General features: G+C 35.3%; 1 protein-coding gene across 1 annotated transcript in view; it reads right to left on the reverse strand.

Annotated features, from left to right (window-relative positions):
* LOC132293878 (uncharacterized) overlaps positions 1 to 22,813 on the reverse strand; it is a 39,706-nt gene that overhangs the window by 15,759 nt on the left and 1,134 nt on the right. The window contains exons 3-17 of the mRNA XM_059791529.1: positions 22,314 to 22,409; positions 21,418 to 21,487; positions 16,664 to 16,800; positions 10,359 to 10,499; positions 10,119 to 10,276; positions 8,309 to 8,477; positions 8,100 to 8,198; positions 7,843 to 7,908; positions 7,692 to 7,751; positions 7,419 to 7,576; positions 5,537 to 5,738; positions 4,191 to 4,310; positions 1,249 to 1,334; positions 1,026 to 1,136; positions 346 to 444 (exon numbers count right to left, since the gene is read on the reverse strand). Of these exons, the coding sequence (XP_059647512.1) occupies positions 346 to 444; positions 1,026 to 1,136; positions 1,249 to 1,334; positions 4,191 to 4,310; positions 5,537 to 5,738; positions 7,419 to 7,576; positions 7,692 to 7,751; positions 7,843 to 7,908; positions 8,100 to 8,198; positions 8,309 to 8,477; positions 10,119 to 10,276; positions 10,359 to 10,499; positions 16,664 to 16,800; positions 21,418 to 21,487; positions 22,314 to 22,409 (1,772 nt within the window). The remainder of the gene's footprint in view (positions 1 to 345; positions 445 to 1,025; positions 1,137 to 1,248; positions 1,335 to 4,190; positions 4,311 to 5,536; positions 5,739 to 7,418; positions 7,577 to 7,691; positions 7,752 to 7,842; positions 7,909 to 8,099; positions 8,199 to 8,308; positions 8,478 to 10,118; positions 10,277 to 10,358; positions 10,500 to 16,663; positions 16,801 to 21,417; positions 21,488 to 22,313; positions 22,410 to 22,813) is intronic.

The raw sequence follows: 22,813 nt of genomic DNA on the forward strand, positions 1-22,813 counted from the left end.
CAGGAGAAAATAGAATTAGTGACCACCGGAAATTTAAATCACAAAGCATATAGAGGGAGAAGGGGAGAATAATGTAAAAGAAAAAGCTGCTCTTTATCCTAACAAGGATGAAACCGTTCATGATTCCTAAAATATGCACCTTGTAACTGGGACCAAAGGAAATTTATATCACAAAGCGTATAGAGGGTGAAAGGGAGAATAATGTAAAAGAAAAAGTTGCTCTTTATCCTAATAAGGATGAAACCATTCATATTTTTTTTTAAATATGCACCTTGTAACTGGGACACCTCATATGTGCACTACAATAGTCCAATATATATAATGCCTATTTCAATGAAGATTCACCTTGAAAAGCCGTCACAACTGAAGTTAAAAGGATTCATTCCCAAGGCAACATCAAAAATATTTGCCCTTAAAGCCGTTCTAGTAACTTGAGATGGAGAACTGCAATGAAAAAATATTCAGGAGGACAAGCATCAATTAATACAAACCAAAAGAATTAAAGAAAAAAGAGAAATAAATAATAAATAAATAAGATGAGACTACATCCATCTGGGTACATGAATCACAAACAGAGAGAGTAAACATTTTCTTCACACAAAATTGAGTTGCTTGAAATAAAAGGAGGGACAAAAAAGAGTGAATTGTTACAACAAAAAAAATCTGCAATGTCAATTATCATATCTCTACCAGTAACAGCAACAATGAAAAAAATTCCCATGGGCCACAAGAAGATAGGATTTCAATGCAGGATTAAAAAAAAATTAAATTAAAAAGAAAAAGAAAAAAGAAGCACACTATGCCACAATCATTCTGAAAAATTGAGCTCTCCATTACCACCACTAACGATCTTATACAGGCATATATAGGAAAGTTAGTGTAGTAAAGAAACAAAGTAAACTAACAACAAAATGATTTTTTTAAACATACAATTGGACATAATAAAATTAAATCAAAACAAAATAAGTAGAAGAGAGATGAATTAACGCATATGAGCAACCCAACAGAAACAAAATTGAGGTTACCATTTTAACATCTTCGCCAAAATAGTAACACCCATGGACATCAGTACTGCACCACTGCAACTAGGAGACAATTTTTTTACCAAATTGCAAACAATCTCAACCAAATTAACCCTGCAGTGAAAAGTCATGGAACATTCTTCAAAGGAAACAAGAAAGTTGAACACATTGACAATAATAATATTTACACTGCCGGGAAAGAAAAAAAATCAAGTCAGTACATTACCACACATTCTTTTCCGTGTTCACACTCGTTTCACTGGCTTCAACATGCGATGAGTTGCCAATCTCCATCAGAGTATAACAAATAGCCTACCAATAATAGATCCATGAACAGTTTGGTTTATTTAAAAAGAAAAGAAAAAAATGAAATAATTGCAACAAAAGACAACTTATATTGAATGAAAACTCTAAATTCATCAGGCCTAAAGAAGGGATTAACTGCTGAAGACATCCCAAAGGGTATATAAAATCACATGAGTATTTTAAACCATGGTCGATATGGAGCGGACTCAATCAAGTCATCTCTACTATCAGGAGATCTAAGATGATGCAGCAACTCAAGTACAATGTTTGTCACGAGAATGTAATATCCATGAAATCAATTTAATGTTTAAAAATAATTTAAGAGTAAAACAACATGGGATGAGATAATTAAAAAATGACTATAAGAAGTTACATATGGAGACAGAGAATTCAAGTGGCCGACCCCATTCATATGGGATTAAGGCAAGGAGGAGGAGGAGGAGGAATAGTTAGGGTTAAATAGTAAATTAGGTTATTTCAAAACCATATAGGTATAGGACCTGTTAACTGGAGATATTATAAACTAGGACACAAACAGACCCCTAATATCTATAAATATAAATAACCCAATTAGTTATAGTTAGGGTTTTTAAAATATTTGGCACCAGAACATCTGAGAGAGAGAGAATATAACTGAAAGGAGATTCAGGAATCCTATGCAGGAAGCCTACTCTGAAAACATATTATCATGCAAGTTAATTTTGTGTTATATTTTATACACAATTATATATTATAAGTCTTAAATATATTGTATTATTAAATTCTTTAATCACCTTGAAAAGTATATTAGACTGTGCAGTTAAAGGTTGTATGTAAATTCAGAATTGAAGAATATATACTGCAGGAAAGTAATACATTCTTTGAGAAGTTGATCTGTGGAATCAGATAACCTAGAACTATATCTTCAACGCTGTATAAATATGATGTATCTGAATAATATAATATATAATTGTTGTAGAACCACACACCTATATATATACATATATAAAAGGTTAGGCTGAAAAAAAAAAAAAAAAAAAAAAAAAACCTCCACTTTCACGATTTCATAGAAAACCTCCTGAACTTTAATTTTTGCACAAAACCCCCTTATACTTTTTTCGATGAGTACACAAAACCCCCTTATACTATTCCCAAAATATGTAGATACCCCCTGCCTTTTGCAGATCGTTAAATTAATACCCTTCTTTATTATCAAAATGACCTTGGATCATTTTTAGATCCATGAATCAACTTGTGATGTAAAAGAGTTATCCATATTTTGTATCATATATATACATCCCTAATTTTTTTTTGTAATAAAGGGCTTTTGTCATTTTACAATTTATTTTTCATTTCTTTAGGGGAAAAATGGTAAATTAGGTGTGTGTTAATGGCACTATCAGGTTGGGGTAAGTTGCACTTTTCGAATAGTTGAGGGGGGTATTTGCAAAACTGTGCAAGTTGAAGGGGTTTTTTTGCGGTTAACCCTATATAAAACTATAAGGCTTTCCTACTTAATCACATGTCCATAAATATATATGTATTACATATATGCTAGGATAGTAGAAACTCATGCTTTAGGTAAACATTTCCTTCAATTTATCACACAGAATAACCGTAATCTTGAACCCTAGCTTGGTTTTAAATCTAGAACAAGAAAACCCAAAATTCAAGTATAATTATAAGGTGTTTGGGGGCTGGGTTTAGTGTATAAACAGGTTGGTTCAAGATGGTTGAAGGCTGGTAGGCATGCTGGGCTAAAAAGAAAATGGGAAAGAAGATAAGCCCTGGTAGCCCTCGCCTACTTACAGGGACAACACGTGGGGTAGGGTATAGTTCATCCCCAGCCCATCTCGGGTCGGTTTCAAGCCCGTTTGACTCGACATGTCGATCCCACCCTATTGGGCCCACTTTTGGGTCAAACTGAATTAAAATGTATCTTCAATCAATTCAATTAGGAAAGGCTGGTAGGCGTGCTGGGGTAAGAAAGCAATTGGGGAAGAAGATAAGCCCTGGTAGCCCCCGTCCACTCACGGGGACAACACGTAGGAAAGAGTATAGCTCATCCCCAGCCCATATCAAATTTGTTATTGCCTGCCAAAGATGGGACTCGATCCTCTTACCACCCCCACTTTGGGAAAGGAAAGCTCAGACCACCAGGGCTAATGGGCCAATAGTTACTTAATGGGATTTGGTGTGTGTTGGTGGTGATTTTTATTGAAGAATGGCAAAGAATGAGTTTATTTAAAGTTGGTTTGAAGTCATGCACCAAGTCTAGGTATTAAAATTGATGCTCTTGTATTTAAGTTTGGGGGCGTGACATTTTGATTGGTTGTGATGCATATTGCCATGATTGGACAAGTCAGATGTGATTCGCAATACATTACATAGGATTTGCATCGTAAATCCGAGTACTGTACCAAGAGGCACTATTTCATTTGTGTCACAGTACATCGATCTGTGATGTAACCTCTCTCCCTTCCTCTTACATTAAACACACTCCCATTTGTCTCACAAGCCACGACTCAAATAGTTATTTAAAGTCAACCGTCATTATAAAAAAATAATAATAATAATAATAATAATAATAATAATAATAATTGAAAAAGCATGATAAAAAAAAATTTGAGTAATCAGCCAACACCAAAACAAGAAAAGCATTATCTGAAGTATGGAAAATGAATATGCAAATAAAATGCAAAGAATAAAGATTGGCCATATACCACATTTGGTGTTCTACCTGATTGTGCATGTGGAAGGGAGGGTTGTGAAAGTAAGGAGTTCAGACATGCAATTGCATGGGGATGTGACGTTCGTGAAAGGCGAGAGTTAAGACATGCAATAGACGACGAGTCAAAATGGCTAATAGTGATTTCCAATTACCATATTAAAGGATACCAATCGACTAAGCAAGTCAAGAGTGACAAGGACTTCCTCAGTGTTCTCCAAATACAGCTCCTGCCCCAAACGCAATAGCAATACAAGCACCCCGGATTGAGTGTACTGCAAAAAAATTATGCATATAACAATCATTAGAAACAAGTTGATGCTCGAGGACTAGATGACTAGATTTAAATAAGACATCGAAAGTTCACTGACCCAAGAAAGAACACATAAATTGAAAGCGTGCAACTCAAGTTAGTTGCAACCAGCCACACCATTACACCAAGAGAAAAAGACCTCCCATACTAATAGTATAATCTAATGAGAAGTAGTGCAAGTAATCCAAAAAAGGAAAGATATCTGCCAGAAGAATCAAGGCTTTTACATACAATGTATGATGGCAACACTGTGAAAACAGCGTACTGAGAATTTGAGGTAGCAGGCGACAACGAAAACGTATAACAAAAGAAACAATAGACTCTCCTTCAATTCACTGTGAAATTCTAGTGGTAAGTTGCAACTCAAGTAATCTCATTCATTGGGAATTGCACAAAGTTACCAGAGAAAACAACAGTTGGAAAACATCAACCCTTTGCAATTGAAGAAGAATGAAAATGGTTTCTTATATCCTTTTATAATATATATAACACCAAGATTTTTATTTTTATTTTTGACAAGATTGTAATAAAAAGCTTTCAAAAATCAGATTTGATGCAGTATATTTTATCATCATGCAAGATCAACACAATCACAGTGCTATAACTAAAATCAGATAACTTTTTCAGAAGTGAACCTTTTTCATAGAAAAAGTAGCAATAAAATATTTCAAAAAATGATAAGAATTTGATTAAATTTTAAGATTACTATCAAAAATGCAAACTTCTTTATGATGACCCACAACCATCTCAATATTATTAAAATTTTACAAGGAATTTTGTTTCAGGTAAAATGGAAATACAGAATGACATGTCATATTGGTGAATTAGAACATCCCACTAAATAATCACCCTGGAGCTTCAGAATTGGGAATTTCTCAGATCTAAGGAATGACATTTTCCATTTCCATCCTTGATGAAGCACAAGAAAGGAAGTCACTTGAATCGGATAAACGACTTCCAACTAAACTAAAAGGACATAAAACATACAAAGAGGGGACAAAAAACATTTAATAGTTACTAACAATAAAAATGCATTTCAATTGCTATGTATGCACTCAATTATAATTAAAAGCCCAAAGAGAACAATAACTTCACTGTCAAGAAAACTCATGAACACCAAAAGGACATAACAGTGAAATGAAATTATAAGCTCAAAAGAATACAAAAGAAAAACAAATGTCTATTTACCTCCCAGCGTACAAGAGCAGTATTCCCATCAATTACTTTCAACACATGACCACGTGTTCTACTAGGAATAAACAAACCCTCAACCCCAGGAACATGAAATGGCAGGTCTGCTTCAACAATCTGAGAGATATTATCCACCAAAGAATCACTATTCATCTCAAGCAAAGTTGATATACCAACTGACTTATCAAGATAACTATACCTGTTGACAGAGTAAAAGACAGTATATTAGTGGATAACCGATCAAGTAAGTAATTATATCAAAGACAAAATAAAATAAAATAAATGAATCCATTAATCCCAATCGAAACATTTTTCAAGAAAAATAAGGGAAAAGGCACTGAAATTTTTAAGGAAAAAAGTGATCCCTTAACTTTTAAAGAAAACACTCGAAGTTTGTATTGATTCTGTAATTCTGATATATGGTCTAATTCATAATCCTTTTTGAACAGATGGTAAAAATCAATTCCCCAACCCTACCACTCCTTTTGGTTGTCATTCCCACGCATTTACACCCTTTTTTACACCTTTTGCATAGTCTGACAAATAATCATTGAAATACTCTCTGCTTACCATCGATTAAAAAGAATATCTAGTAACTCCAGATCCAAAAATGACAAAAAGAAAATTATAAAATGAAAATCTTGCCCAGTTCGTGTGATTGTACTATCCTACGATCCCAATTTGCTAAATTGATCTGAAACACGAAAAAGAAAAAATATCACATAGAGATAGGATCTGTTAACATCCATAGGATTGTAAAATTATGATCCTGATGATCATACCAACCCTACAGTTTGCCAATTCCACTTATTTAAATGGGTTTCTTTTATGATTTATCATTCTTGGGGCTCGCAGCCCCTTTTTGCACTAAAAACCCCAAGACTTTTTCAAGTAATATGCATTATAGCCCATATTTTACAGCCAAATCCAAACGCACAAAATCGTGAAATATGAATGACTGAACATAGTGATGAATGGTTCATCGCTCACTTCACGCGTGCAAGCAGGCCACTTTCAAACTTTCAGTGGCAGTGCAGTTTGACAGTCTAGCTACTTCCAATGGCTTCTGACGACTTCCGATGAACTCCAGCAGCTTTAATAGAGATAACACTCAACTTCATTTTTTATCTGTAGCTCAACTCTATATAGTTATGGCTTCAAAACTTCAACCTCTTTGTTCATTCAGTTTCAGAAGTTCAATTCTGCTGGTGCTCAATTCTTCTTCACTCCTTCATCAGTTTATTGGGGGAGGGGGGCGGGGAAATCTGCAGTCTGCACAATTTATTTGAATCTGATAAATTGAACCTTGATCTCCTTACACACACCTTTACGACTTGTAAATTGTATGGTTGGTGTGAGGGCTCCTCCTTTTGTCCAACTTTCTCATATATATTACCGGAGTGAGCTTGTCCCAAAATGCATGTTTTATATGTTTGTTGTAACATTTCTATATGTTTTCTTCTTCTACTATTTATTTATTTATTTATATTTGCTTGTGTGTGGTTTTAGGCTCATAATTTGTTATTTTAAGACTTTTTCTTCATAATGTCAATCGAAATGGATATCATGCATATACTTCCTAAAGAACTAAAATGTTTTACAGGGGCCATGTTCACTAACCTCTACAAACAAATGACAAAGTAGAAGGTCAATGACAGTAGAAAACTTTGTTGAGTTAAGAGAGTCCAGTATGACATTCACACGTCACTATTTTCACAGTTCTTTTGCTCAACCAAACCCACAATTATCAGACATTGTTACATTATAATATACGATTAAAAATATTCAACTCACTGTCAAAAGAAGGTTTCGTGTTGCACAAGGTAAAACAACTGAAGCAAGAGAATTTCCAAGAAAATGTATTATAACTTCTCCTTACACGCATTCTGCAGGCCAATTTCCTTCACAAAGGGCTGATAATAAGCGAACAAGTTCCACAGTCCTGGATGGAAATTCACTTTCTAAGTTGAAAAGAAGACACCTGATGGGACCATCAATAAAACTGCCCCTATCCCAAAATTGAATACAAAGCGACTCCTGCACCATTCATGAGCAACAACCCCTGATAAATAAACAATTAAAGGACGTGATAATTGAAAAACGAAAAAAGTGATCCCTTAATGTCATCAAGAAACTCATTATGCATCCAAACCTCTCCTCGATAAATTTCACAGAGTATATCCAGTATCAGTTTAAAGTTATTGTCCTCTAACTGCAATAAAGCGGAACAGGGTAAACAAAAAAGGCATTTCATGAATTCCTTAAAAATGCAATTGTGCATAATACAGTTACCTCAAACTGACCTCATAAGATGCAATGAATGCTGATACAAAAGTTCTCAAGACGCTTCGATAACCAGCTACAGGACCCTGATAAAAACCATTTGCACAGTATAATGGAAGAAAAGAAATGCCACATGTCATGTCAAATTGAAGTGTAAAAACAATACAAGCACACCTAGAAGCTAAAGGTAAACTGAGTGTGCGCGCATTTAAATACAAGGTAATACTAAGACGAGGAACCTTGAATACACGAGAACTTCAATCTAGGAATAACTCACATCTGAATCCTTCAGTGTGTTAGTTTGAAGAATTTCAAGAAAATAACTCAAAGATGAAACCTCAAAGGCTTGACGAACGTAACCAACATGATCAAGCTCCTGTGTTACAAAAAAAAAATAAAACAAAAACAAAAATTTAAAAGCTATGTTATTAAAATAGACACATTTCACATGCAGATATAATAGGCGAAATTAACAAAGCAATGTACCAATAGCACATTATTTTCCTGCTTTCCTGGAAGAGATGAAACGAGACAAAGAAACACTGCCCATGATAGGATTAGCGGCCCCGCTTCTTTCATTTCAAAAGCATTGAGACTAGAAATTATTACATCCATTTCTTGAACATCAACCACAGAAAAAGCACTGGAACCCTGCCTGGAGAGAAATAAACAACCATTCAATTAATTATTATAAAGAAATAAATAATAATAAGGCAATGCTAAAGGTTTTTTAGGTATAAACATATATATGAATATAACAACTAATGATATCTGAAATAAATAAATAAAATGGATGCAGGTAATTTGAAAGCATTAAACTACAAATAATTTAGATGTGCATGGTAATGAGAAAACGGAGGACTGTCTATTTCTTCAACGTCCTTGAGAAATAAACCACATTAGAGGGTATATCTAAAATTTCAGTTTTACAAACAATAATATTAATTGACAGACATAATCCTAGTGAAAGTTTGCTCCCTCCTTTTATAAAAATAATAAAACCCTAGTTTTTGTGCTTTCAGCTTCGGTGATAGTTAAGATTCCAGTTGCTATTAATGGCATGGTTTTTCTCATTTCTGACTCAAGAAAAATCAGAATTGATTTTCAAGTGTTTTGATGCATAGCACCAATAAACCATTGTAGCAGAAAAGAGTTTCTCATGCTCTGGTTGTGGATAGTTGTATTAATTGGGTATAATTAGTTGCCAGTCTAAATCAATTTTAATGATTTGACCATAAAAGGTATTGTATATGATTTTTTTAACTCCTAGTGTATCTTCTTAGTATATAAGAAAATCTAAAATTTGTACCTAGTAGAATTATGATTGATGCCTACACAAGGGGTTGGAAATTTAGAGAAATGTCACATGTTTCAAACTCAATATTTTATCTTGGGGGCCGCGCCGGGGGGGGGGGGGGGGGGGGGGGTCGCGGAGGATTATAAATTTTTTAACATAAAAAGGGCAAGCTTAGTGCACGAGACTCCTGCCATTATGGAGTCGGGGGAGTAGTTTCAGATGTATGCATGCAGCCTTACCTCTGCATGCGGAGAAACTCCGTTTCGAACCTGTAGTAACCTCCAAGTCATAATGGAGTTGCACCAAAGACCGCCCCATATATTATAAAGTGTTTAACCTAAGTATCTAAAAATTTACACTCAAGTACCAATAAATTGGTGACTTATCAACTAAAAAAAAGTAAGCCTACATAACTGAGTTTTTTACAAATTTGTTTGGTGGGGGTGGTGGGGGTGGGCCATGGCCCCCTTTAGTCCCTTGAGTGGCGTACAAAGTACAAGTCCATCATATTGTGATGAAATTTTCTATATTAGACTGGTAGACAAATGTAAAATTGCAAAACCCAAAAAATAAGGTGAACCTGCAAGAAATGAGGCATCAAACTAATGACTTATACATGTCATTAACCTCAAAGCATCTAAACATATTGTCACACCATAACAAAATAAGACTGGACAGCCTCACATATTCAAAATGCTATGCTCATGAACTTCAATACAAATTCCTTTTAGGAAAACCATTTTTTTAATAAGGTAAGCACTCACGCCGGGGCTCGAACCCCTCCCCTCCTCTTTGATTAAGACAACCATTAAATTATTCAGATATACTGTCATTTAGTGTGTTTGAACGACTAGAATCCTAGAAAAGTTGCCTCTTCATAGAAGAACCTTACCTAAGTTTTACAGAATATTTTTCCCACAACAAAAAAGATCAGTATCATTCCACAGTAACTTCAAAAACAGAAAATAAGAAAGGGAAAGAAAAAAAAAAGTGCTGAACCTGAACGGCATTTCATCATGAATCATTTGGAGAAGATTTTCCAGGTCCAAGGTTTCTATTAGAATAAGCAGTAGCTGAACTTTCGCATGATATATAGAAAGCATAGCTTCAGCAGATATTGCCAGTTTCCCAAAGTTGCAAGTCCCGGACATGATTCCCTGCATTGGGGTATCCTTAAGCAAGAAGCAAAATAAAGAAAGAATGTAAAAACGAATATGCAATAGAAGGATAACAATTTACCCCATAAAGTAAGCATAACTTTTTCCAATGTTTGCCTTTACAAATACAAAAAGACTCGTAATAAGCAAGGAAAAGAATGTCCAGGACCAGATTGTCTTCAATCAGTGTTTCCTCAGCCCATAAAGTGAACAGATCGACATCCTGCAAGGCATGTCCTTCAGCACATGTCAAAGATTGAAAATGGAAGTGATAAAAGAAAAACAAAGAAATAAAAATATATGATAATACTAATAGGAAGATAGGTAGTCATATCATTTCCCCTCAAACAGAGAGTGCTTATATTGCACAAATCATGAACAAAAAAAAAAAACTCAAGTTCCCAGTGGGATAATGGGTGCATGTGTGACTTACATAAAAACAAAAAATTACGTAGTCAACGAAGAAGCATAAATGGAAGATAAATTTCCGGTTCCCCAAGGACCTTAGTATTCATCACAAATGAAAAATATAGCCACGATTCTTATCCTAAGCATATGCATGTCCATCTAGTTAATAGGAGTCATAAGTAGGGCTGCAAATGAGCCGAGCCGAGTGTGATACCCCCGAATTTCCGAATGCGGGTTGGCCAGGCCCACGCCCAAATACCCGAGGATATCAAAACAAATTGATAATAAACGAACACAGAGTACAAAAGAATAAAGAAGAATAAATAAAATGCTGACAAGAAACTAAAATGATAATCTAATAATAAACCTCATAATATACTTCCATTAATTAATAAACTCTTCTGATACAACTGATCCTCCAAAATACAACTCGGGAATCCATACTGTGTGGACCCTAGAAAATCCAAACTAAACAAATGACAATAATCTAAAACAGGAAACTGAATCATAAAGGAACTCCTATGTAGCATCGGAAGAATGAAGTAGACTGATCCCCGCTCAGCACGAACAACCTCTACTCGTGACGAACACCTGAAAAATAATGGTGGGTCAGGCCCACAAACAAGTTCTACTCTACTACAGTCCAAGCAGAGATCCGATACACGTATACATCCTAGTCAATCCAACAGTAACTAATAGTCCGTATATATATATATACACACTAAAGGAACCTCACTAGACTATAGGGTTGTCTCAACCTGAATAGTAGGCAACATGCAAACGCACATATAGTGGGCATGAGTACCTAGACCTACCAGGGTACACAACTACACTATATCTAGCTACACATCCCTGGCGATATACGCGCCCTAACCATTGATCCTGAGACTCAAGCTCATATCATGGCACCATACTTATATATATAGAATCTAGTAACCATCCTATCCAGTATAAATTAATCCTCCATAAGTCATTCAACTTGTTCAGCTGACCTGACTTGAATATAAGTATGACTTAACATTTTAGTTAATCCATTCCCATATATAATAAATTAATCCTCCATAAGTCATTCAACTTGTTCAGCTAACCTGACTTAAATATAAGTAGGACTTAACATTTTAGTTAATCCATTCCCTTATATAAAATAGGTAGGACTTAACTGATAAGTTAATCCATCCCTAGAATGCCACCGTCCCATACCGGTGCATTAAACCACACAATCCAACAATTGATGTAACAATTAAGGAAATATATCAAACATTCCATAAATAACTATGATAAATATGATATCAAGTTATCACATAATAGGAATGACTTATTATTTCTTTAAATTTCCTATATCATATGTCCTACACAAACTGAATCTTATGCATGATGATATTTTATTATACCGTTAAATAAGGATTCTCTATATCCAATTCATCCTACACATTTAATCTCAATTGCTAAAATATTTAAAAGATTAAATCCATTCGTTTGTTTAAAACATTCAAATAGCAAGCATCATTATGATTGAGTCTATTTAAATTTATTAAAACCCAAACCTAGTCCCTATTTAATGTTCAGGAATCCTAGGCATGTTTCTACGTTCCATCATTCCACAGATATGAAAAATACATAATTTAAACATGTAAAAATTCACATAAGAAATCAAATCAAAATCATGCATTTTATCAATTCATAACACAAGAACAGATATGAACCAATTTCATAAAACCTATGTTCTAACCCAATTAAACATGCATAATTATTTAATTTTATGTTTTTAATAAATCCTGGAATTTCCTAGGCATGTACAGAAACACGAATCAAAAGGAAAGAGTTAGAAGAAGAACTTGCCTTAAACTTTCGAATCGAAAGTTAAACTTCTTCTTCCTTGATCTTCTCTCTACAGGATTTTTCTCCTCATTCCTTCCTTTTCCGCATTCCCTCTCTAACACTATCTCTCTAGTATATATCACGTGAATGTTTCTAACCCCCTTTTACAACCTATAGCTATATATTTATAGGCTAAATAAAATAACCCTAACCCTTTTCCCAATCCAAGTCAACTTAAAAAAAAAAAATGAAAATAAAAATATTAAAAAGGCAAGCAAAATATGTTACGTATATAATTTATGTATATGTTTATTAAATAAATAAATTATACACATTCCATTATTTATTAATTGATTATCCAATAATATTTAAGTTACCATAATATTATAAAGTAACTTAAAACATAACACGTATCAAATCTATGTATATTTTTATTATTTAAATAAACATATACATCAGATTAAATATTACTACCCAAATTATCATAAAAGTAATTGATAAACTACTTTCTCTTTTATATATATATTAAAAAGGTAAGTAAAATATGTTACGTATATAATTTATGTATATGTTTATTAAATAAATAAATTATACACATTCCATTATTTATTAATGGATTATCCAATAATACTTAAGTTACCATAATATTATAAAGTAACTTAAAACATAACACGTATCAGATCTATGTATATTTTTATTATTTAAATATAAAACATATACATCAGATTAAATATTACTACCCAAGTTATCATAAAAATAATTAATAAATTACTTTCTTTTTTATATATGTATATAATATATATCTATATATATACATATATTATCCATGGGTAATAATCCATACACATCCAACCTCCTATCCAAGTAGTCCATGGGACCCAATTGGTTGGCCCATTACTACTAACCATAACCATAAAAGAAAAATAAAATAAAATAATAAAAGAAAAGAAAACATTTAATTTACAATTAATCAAAACACCATTTAAGCACATAATCTAATTAAACAATTAACACATAGACAAATACAAATAATACATAGACACATAATCAAATAATCAAGTAATACCTAATTCAATTAAACACATAAGCAATTAGTCAAATAATTAATTAAATAATTAAAAAATACAATTAAAACAAATAAATAAATACCGAGACTATCCTTTTAAAATTAGGGGTATTACACCGAGCTTTAGGCTGCTCAGGCTCGGCTCGTCTAAGTCAGAGAGCTGCTCAGGCTCGGCTCAGGCTCGGCTCGGGCTTGGCCGAGCTTGGCCTAGCTGAGCTCGAGCTCGCCTCGGTAATTTTTTGACAAGCTTAAGCTCGGCTCGGTTCGGGCGTGTATGTGGCTGTGTATATAATATATATACATATATGTATATACTATCTATCAAATCAGAGAACCATTTTGGATCTGGAAAAACACCACTATCACTTCACATATTAAACACTCTTCTCTATTCTTGAATCTCCTTCACCAACTTCAATTTCATCAATGATATATCAGATCTATACCAATATTTTTAAGCTAGAGAGGGGGGGAGGAGAGAGAGAGATAAACCTAACTTGATCGATGTCGCTTAGGAGTATAAGACAGTCACCTGAGAAGTAGAGGGACGAAGTAGGACGGTGGATTTCTGTTGCGATATGCCAGTGGGATTGGAGAAGATGGTTTTGACATGTTGCGGCTGTTTCTGAGGGTTTTTTTTTATCTACCCTTAAGATATTATAAGGTGAATCCAATGGCTGATATGAATTTAGATTTAAATGGGCTACTTAATGGCTGGGTTGAATTTAGATTTAAATGGGCTACTTAATTAAATGGGCTTCCAAATGCCCAAATACTAATTGGGTCAGTAAAAATAAATATGAATCTGGGCTAGAATTATATATATGGGCTACTTTTAAATATAATATATATATATGTGTGTGTGTGTGTGTGTGCGCGCGCGCGCTTAACATTGTTCAAGCTCGGCTCATTTACTAAACGAGCCTGAAAATTGAACTCAAGCTCGACTCATTTACTAAACGAACGAGCCCGAGCCGAGCTTTTAACGAGTCAAGCCCGAGCTGTTCATGAACGGCTCGGTTCATTTGCAGCCCTAGTCATAAGACACAAATTAAGCATGTTGCATGCACCATATGAATGGACTACAATGATGCCAATTGAAGAAAAAGATAAATAAATAAATAAATAAAAGAGCATATATTTCAATCTAAACTGATATAATTTGGCCATCTCTCACTTAACTCGACAAAGCCTTGTCCCAACTTTTGGGATTGTTTTCATGAGTCTTGTTTCATCATTTCACTGTCTAGCACCAAAACTTCAACTAAACTGCATGCTATGAATGTCCTTTATTTACCATGTCAACCCATGATAATATTTTATTCATTGTTCCCCTAACATTATCCTAAATGTGGACCATGTTATTCAACTCATCCAACAAATACTTGATCCCAACTAGTCGTTAACAATTTATATGCCTAAACACATTGATCAAAGTTGAGCTCTAACAACCTATTGCTTAAATGTACAAGTCAATAAAGCAACAAACTACAGCAGGAAAAAATAAAATAACATAAATTAATAACGCAATACCATTGCATAAAATCCATGTGGCAAAATTCATTAATGCGCACACTTTTCAAGCCCAGCATTTAATGTCCACACTAACTTCACTACCAATTTATTTTGCAATCAATTTTGTCCAAAGGATTAATTTAATATCTCAATAATTATCAGTATAATCCATAAATAAAACCAAGGTTGGAGAAAAATTCCAAAACGCCACGTCACAATAATTGCTTCAATCGACCATAAGTTCCCAAAAGAGGACACATCAAATTATTGTCAATTGGTGTTGTGTGTACAAGAGGGATGGGGAGTCGATAGCTCGTCTCCTTTTACATTGCCCAGGCCCCAGGGGCTAGGGATGGCTAGGACATATAGTGTGCCATTTTGAGATCCAGTGTGTCAAGTCAGAGTCCGCAAAGAGATTGATCGATGCTTGGGGAGGGTATTCAGTGCAGCCCAAAGTTACGGAAGCGTGGAGGACTGCCCCCGTCTGTGGTGGGCCTTATGGAGGGAGAGACATAGGAGATCCTTTGTTGGGGTGGAAATCTCCTCGGGGGCTATTTAGAGATGTTGTGCTTATTTCTTTATTCTTTTGGGTAAAGGGTTGTAAATCTGTGAAGATTCTTTTGTCATTTGTAGATAGCTAGAGGCTATTGTTTTTGGTCTGTGTAATTGTTCTGGGCTGCACTCCCCTCTTGCCCGCTCACCGCGCTCCTTAATGAATATTTACTCATTAAAAAAAAAATGTTCAGAGTCTGAAAAAAAAAAAAGGACAATAATCACATGACACAATCCCATATCCGGAATGCCATCTTGCTAGTTAATTCTTTCATCTGAAATGTCAATGGAAGAATTTAATGAGCTCGGCAACCCAGTAGGCATTTAGATGTATTTTTAAACAGTCTAGTCCAGAATTAATTAAACAGTCTAGTGCATAAGTTATCAAGTAATAGATAGATAGGACTTATGAAGATAAATAGTTAGGGCTTATGAAGAAGTGAGAGCTTTGTATGAGATTATTAGCAGTGTGCGGAAATATTTCCATAAATTGACAATTTGGGGGTTTCCCTATCCTTTTTACACATTCCCAAAGTCCGTAACAGTATGCGTTGATAGTGTATAAAGGATCGCAAATCATTAATGGTCATAGATGCATGAATTCACAACAATTAATGTGAAAGAGGTCCACATAAAACCACTCACTAAGAACATTCAATGAACCAACTCCATGCCAGCCTCTAGCCTCTTCATTAGTCGACCCACCCCTTAATAGACTAAGCATCGCCACCACAACTCTCCTTAACAAGCTAATTGCTATCCCCCATAGACAAAATTTTCTAGTTAAGAGACTTTCATCTTCTTTTTTCTCTTTTTTTGATAGGTAGAAAAACATACACCAACTTCGTCCCGATTGAGGCTAAAACCCTTTACCCCTACTATGGGAGAGATGGTGGAGATAACACTAAAGCTACCTCTCAGTTGACCAATACTTTCATCTTACATCCATTATTTTAAGCTGTGTAATCTTAATTGTTGAACTGGAGTAAATAAATTTAGATAATAAAACCTGTATCATACAAGCATACCATGTGTTCAGGATGACTGGATGATAGAAGGTCCTCGAGAATACATAGTAATCTATTTTCTAGCCCATCAGATATCAGCTTCTGTGCCTCCTCCTTTATGGCACTGCCTTCTTCTTTGGAATCACTTCCAACATATACTGCACAAAGGTACCAGTATTAAGATAAACAAGATGATAAAAAAGCTAATAAACAAATGCATGTATCACCTGAATGAGACCATAAGCATTTATATTAGAATTAATCATGCAAGTATGCTTTAGTATCCAAGTATCAGATTTGGATGGTTCACAATCTGGCACATGCAACCTATGCCAAGTCCGAAGTCCATCTTATACTTGCCTGGCATCTATTATCCATAAGCACTAAAGAAAATCACAAATGTGAAACAAGCAAGTCAATAAAGCAAGGTAGAAAGTTAGAAAGCCTCCCAAAAAGAGAGAACAATAACCAAGAAATTTATAATTTGACGCCTAATTAGATATCGAGTCAAACAAATGGATCAAAAATGGAAGGAAAATATAATAAAAAAGAAAAAGAAAATTCACCGAGCATTTTGTTTCTACAACAAGATGAATTTATGAAGGGAAGAAAGGAGTTTTTCTTCCCCACCCCACCAAACCCCTCCTTTTTTGTTCAAACAGATGTAATAACACAGAATTAAGGAAGCAGTAAGGATGCTTTAACACCGAACAAACAAACCAGTAAAGTACCTAATACTAAGTTTTAATAAAATTGAATCAATGTATTTACAGTAAAGGAACCATAGCTTGAGCAAGAATCATAGTGGCCAATGAACTACTGAAAATTCAGGATAGACCTTCATATTCAAGCTTAATTAAGCATGCAACCATGGAAGTATTCAAGCAAGCATGCTCAACCTTGGACAAAGTTACCAAAAATAACCATGGATTCCAGGAGAATGGGTGGTGAAACACAAATGAGACCCACCATTGCCTTCATAATTAAATTAATAGGGATACCATTGTTTTTCCATCACACGATTTATTAGTGGAGATGGAACAAGCACTCATTTACAGTGCAAATCACCATTCTAAAAAATGATTTCCTTTGTTTGCTAATGAACTACTGTCTACTGAATACAACACAGACCTTCATATTCAAGCCTTATTAGCAAGCAATAGTGGTGGTTTTAAAGAGAGTGTGATTAACTTTGGACAAATTTACCAAAAGTAACCATAAAATTCCAAAAAAATGGCTGAAACACAAATTATCATGCTATAAAGGAGACCCACTGTCGCCCTTGGGAATCAAATTATAAGGGGTACCTTTGTTTTTCCACCATATAAATTCGTCATTGGAGGTGGATCAAACACTCATTAAAGAAAGATACTCACTCTGTGGAAATCACCATTCTAAAAAATGTTTTATTTGTTTATTTTACCATTGTATATACAAAGGGCCCAATTTCTATCTTATTGTTGTTTCAAATGATTGGTTTATTGATTCAATTTTAGTAAAAGTCTTAATGTTCATAAAACTGTATAACTTCACTTTATGTTTTTTCTTTTTTTTTTTTTTTTGATAAGTAAAAATGTATTAGAAAGCGTTCAAAAGGGGAACGCGTCACAAGAGCTGTACAAAAACTGAAAAAAGCGAAAGGGGAAGTCCTACGGACCCAAAGACCACCAAAAGTCCACGATCTCATCTAAAGATATACAATCTCTCCCATAGCCCAACTAAAAAGAGAACAAATAATAGAAAACTTCAATGCCCCAATGGAGATTTCCTCCCCATCAAAAGATCTTCTATTCCGCTCTTTCCAAAGGCTCCACCAAACACAGAGAGGGATCACCCTCCAAAAATCGCAAACATGAGCCCCCACCCTTTGGCCCCTCCAAATGTCAATCAAGTCCCTTGAGGTCCGGGGCATAACCCACTGGACGCCAAAAAGGCCCAAAATATGGCTCCAGCAGTCCTGAACCACAGGACAATGCAAGAGAAGGTGATCCACAGACTCTCCGTCATTCTTACACAGACAAAACCGATTCACATTGACTTGTCTTCTCTTCCTCAAATTGTCCAGAGTCAAGATCCTACCCCAAGTTGCAGTCCAAACAAAAAAGGCCACCATAAGAGGAGCCTTCGAATGCCAAACCGCTTTCCACAGAAAAGTGGTACCATGAAACCCAGAGAGGCAAAAAAAGAAAGACTAGACCTGAAAATTTCCCTGCAAAGAAGGCACCCAAGTCAAAGAATCCGAACCAGTGCCATCCACCTCCTGTCTATACAAAAGGTCCAGCAAGCCAGTGACGTCATCCAACTCCCAATCCTGAAAGGATCGCCGGAACTGCACATCCCAAGACAACCTACTCCTATCAAGACGATAGCAGTCAGCAACCAAAGCATGTCTATCAACAACAATCCTGAACAACCTTGGGAACAAACAAGACAATGGACGATCCTCGCACCAAGAATCCTCCCAAAACCGGACGTCCCTTCCTTCACTTTATGTTATCAAATGATGTTCACTAGTCCCTATCTTTCCTAATAACAAATGATGACCTCGAATAACAATCCATTAACTTCCCATTCTTTTTTTAAGTTCAAGGAAATCATTCCTTCTTTAATTAGGTGAAAATAAATTAATCCTTGTGCACCTGCTTAGTTCGTTGGAAGGCAGAAGAATCACATAAACTAAAGGCTTCACCCTAGTTTAAGACCCGCAAAGAGTAGAGCACTGATACAAACCTTTAAGTTAGAAGACCAAGAAAAGCTCGCCCAGATATGCTCATGTTACCAGCAACGATTGTAAAATTCCTAATTATTTACATATTCATTGTTAGTTCTTCTAAGCTCTATCACATTCATTTTTAGTTGGTGGGCATTTGGCGGAGTGCTTCCCTGTGTATATCATCTATGAAGACTGAAGAGATGTAGGAGCTGTGAAATGTATGTTTATGGGTTATTCTAGATCTAAAAGGGACCCAAGTGTTGGAATCCAGATATTCGTCTTCGTTATTTAAAGAAACGATGTTACCTTTTTTTAAGGTACGCCATTCTTCTCCTCAAACAACTCGGCATTAAACAATGGTGTTATAGTAGCTCGATCTTCAGTACCTTTGCGATTGCTTGTGACCTTGGACCCAACATTACACCATCCATTCCTACTATTTTTTTTTTTTTTTTTTTGATAAGTAAAAATATTATAAAAAAATGCTTAGAAGGGGAGCGAAACCCATGCAAATACAAAAAACCACAAAGGCCTCAAGCCTTCAAAGAGGCTAAAAAATCAACTACTTCCTCCAAAGAACAATGATCTCTTCCTGAAACCCAACAATAAAGAGTAGAAATAATCGAGAATTTAAGCACCGAAATCGACAAAGCCTTTCTTTCAAAGAATCTCCTATTCCTTTCAAGCCATAAACACCACCACACACAAAGCGGCGTAGCCCTCCACGCATCCTGACTGAGAGCCCCCACAGGGCAACCTCTCCACGCCTCAATCAACCCTCTAGCAAATCCAGGCATAACCCAAGAAACACCAAATAAGCCAAGCATCAAAACCCAACACTCTCTAGCCAAAGGGCAATGAATAAGAAGGTGATTCACAGACTCCTCATCACTAAGACACATAGAGCAACGGTTGACCACCACCTGGCTTCTCCTTCTCAGATTATCCTGGGTTAAAATCCTACCCAGGACCGAAGTCCACACAAAGAAAGCCACCTTAAGAGGAGCCTTGGATCGCCAAACAGACTTTCAAGGGAAACAAACTCCAGGAACAAAAGAGAGGCACTTGAAGAAAGACCTCACCTCAAAGCGCCCCTGAGAGTTTGCAATCCAAGACCAACAGTCTGAATCCTCCTCCACAATCCTCTGGCGATATAACAACTCCAAGAAACGAATGACCTCCTCGATCTCCCAATCCTGAAAGGAACGCCTGAATCGAACATCCCAAACCAGTCTTCCATTATCAAGATGATAACAGTTAACCACCATGGCCTGCTTATCCATTGCAGTCAATCATTGATGGTCAAAGGTCAATAGAGATCAACTTATCAAAACAAAATGGAGATCAAAATGCTCTCGCTTCTCAATAGTCTTCTTCACCTGAGGTATCCCAGCATTGAGACTTGAGAGGATCCTCTTTCTGAGGAGCTTCCTATTACTCTTTGGAAAGGCATTTAGTCACACACTCTAGTCCTCATATCAAACACTTCTTTTCTTTTTTCCCATTGGTCTCCTAGTTCACTCTTTCCTATCATTGTCCCTCATTCACATGTTCAGGCATCGTCCACTTCTAATAATGATTTCTGAGACAGCCTAATACTGCATTAGGCTCATAATCATATGTTGTATTACGCTCATCCATGTATTCTACCTCACTGACAAAAGCATCTATCCCTCAAATTTCTATTGAAAAGATATTATGATAGCTGCAAGAAATAGGATATACAAATATCGAGTTAAACAAATGATCTATTCTTACAACAAGAGAATGGACATCCTAATTGGGGTTAAAGTAAACTACTGTTTCAATTTAATAAATTATGTCAACAACAAAAACATTAATTCCTATGCAAAAGGTTCAAAAGACCATACCGATTCCTTAATTTCTGTCAAAAATTTGCATATATAAATTTATGTTCATATACACACGCAAGCCCGCGCAAGTGCGCAAGCGCTCACACACGCGTATATATATATATATAAATACAGAGAGAGAGAGAGAGAGAGAGAGAGAGAGAAATGAAAAATAACATGGAATTAAGCAAGCTGCGTAATGAACTTACATGCGTGCATGAATATCTGCCGCGTACACTTCAACAAGCATTGTCGCTCAATGTAGTATTGAAGCACTACCTTCATGATAACAAAAGCAAAAAAAAAAAAAAATGAAAAAGGGAAACAGGTTGCTCTTAGGATATAAGATTATAAGAGAATCAGTGGATAATTGATATGGTAAGACAGTAAACATATATTTCAAATCTACAACCTGATTAAACTAAGACTTGTGTCCATCACCATGCAGCTATACTAAGTGATAAGGGGAAGATTGTGAAAAGATGGAAGAATTATTAACAAATGGATCCTCAATCAATAAAACTCTGCCAATTCAGAGATAAATGGGTATTCAGAAGAAGCTACAATATAGTGCTGCCATGTTAACATACCTTAAAAGGACAAAGATATAATACCAGACGAGTTTTTCAACTATGTGTAATGAATAGTAAATATAAAAGGATAACCATTTTGATGTACTAACTTCCCTCTCAAAATTGCTTTTTTAGGCTGGAAGCAATCTAGGAATTATCCCAACCACTTTGACCTGATTAAAAGGTGTCAAATCATACCCTTCATATGCAAAAGGGAAGGTAAGTCGATGAATCACTTATTGATGCATTTTCCAGTTGCTTGGAATCTGTGGCCCCTCCTGCATAGAATTCGTCTGTTTTTATGCCTAGCTCTATACTGAGCAATTTACTAGTTGGGAGAGGGTGCAGAGTAGATAGGAGAGTCGAGCAATTTGCACTTGCCAGGCAACATAACATCATTATGAGTCAAATAATGAACCCAAAAAAAAAAAAAAAACTGTTTACATTGAACCAGTTAGGCATCAAAATTAAAATGAGTGCAGGAGGTAAGGTACAGCTAGGGTAAATTTGTGAAAAGGAAGAAATATACAAACCAAATAAAGACGTTCCTGAACTATAGGATCATCGGCTAGACTGTTGCACTCAATTGATCTTTTTACAAGAATATATGACTGTACCTCATCCAAACACTGAAACAAATGAAAACTTTATTAGTTTCTACACAAATAGAATTGAGTTGAGAAACTGTACATCAAGATTTCCTAGTATCATAGTTCATATAATAAACCATCATGCATAGAGTGCAGCCATCAAATATTTTGGGCATTTAGTTAAAATAGCTGAAATTAAATTCTCCAAACAATACATTAAAATATATATATTACAAACAAGAATGCTTTCAAGGACGCGTGCATTTAGTTAATAAGCTGATAATAATCTCTCAAATTCAAACTCCTGATAATAGTGAATCCTATCCATGTATTTCCTGTTTCCAACCCTTCCCATTATAATCTTTCCTTATTCCTTTCTTTCCAATCAAGTCTTCAAGCTTCTTGAGTTTACGGTGTGCTCCCCTTCTATTCTACATGCTTTT

This window comes from Cornus florida, unplaced genomic scaffold (assembly GCF_030987335.1).
Source record: "Cornus florida cultivar Cherokee Brave unplaced genomic scaffold, ASM3098733v1 CherokeeBrave_3.0.0_Hap2_Chr02, whole genome shotgun sequence".
NCBI classification, from domain to species: Eukaryota; Viridiplantae; Streptophyta; class Magnoliopsida; order Cornales; family Cornaceae; genus Cornus; species Cornus florida.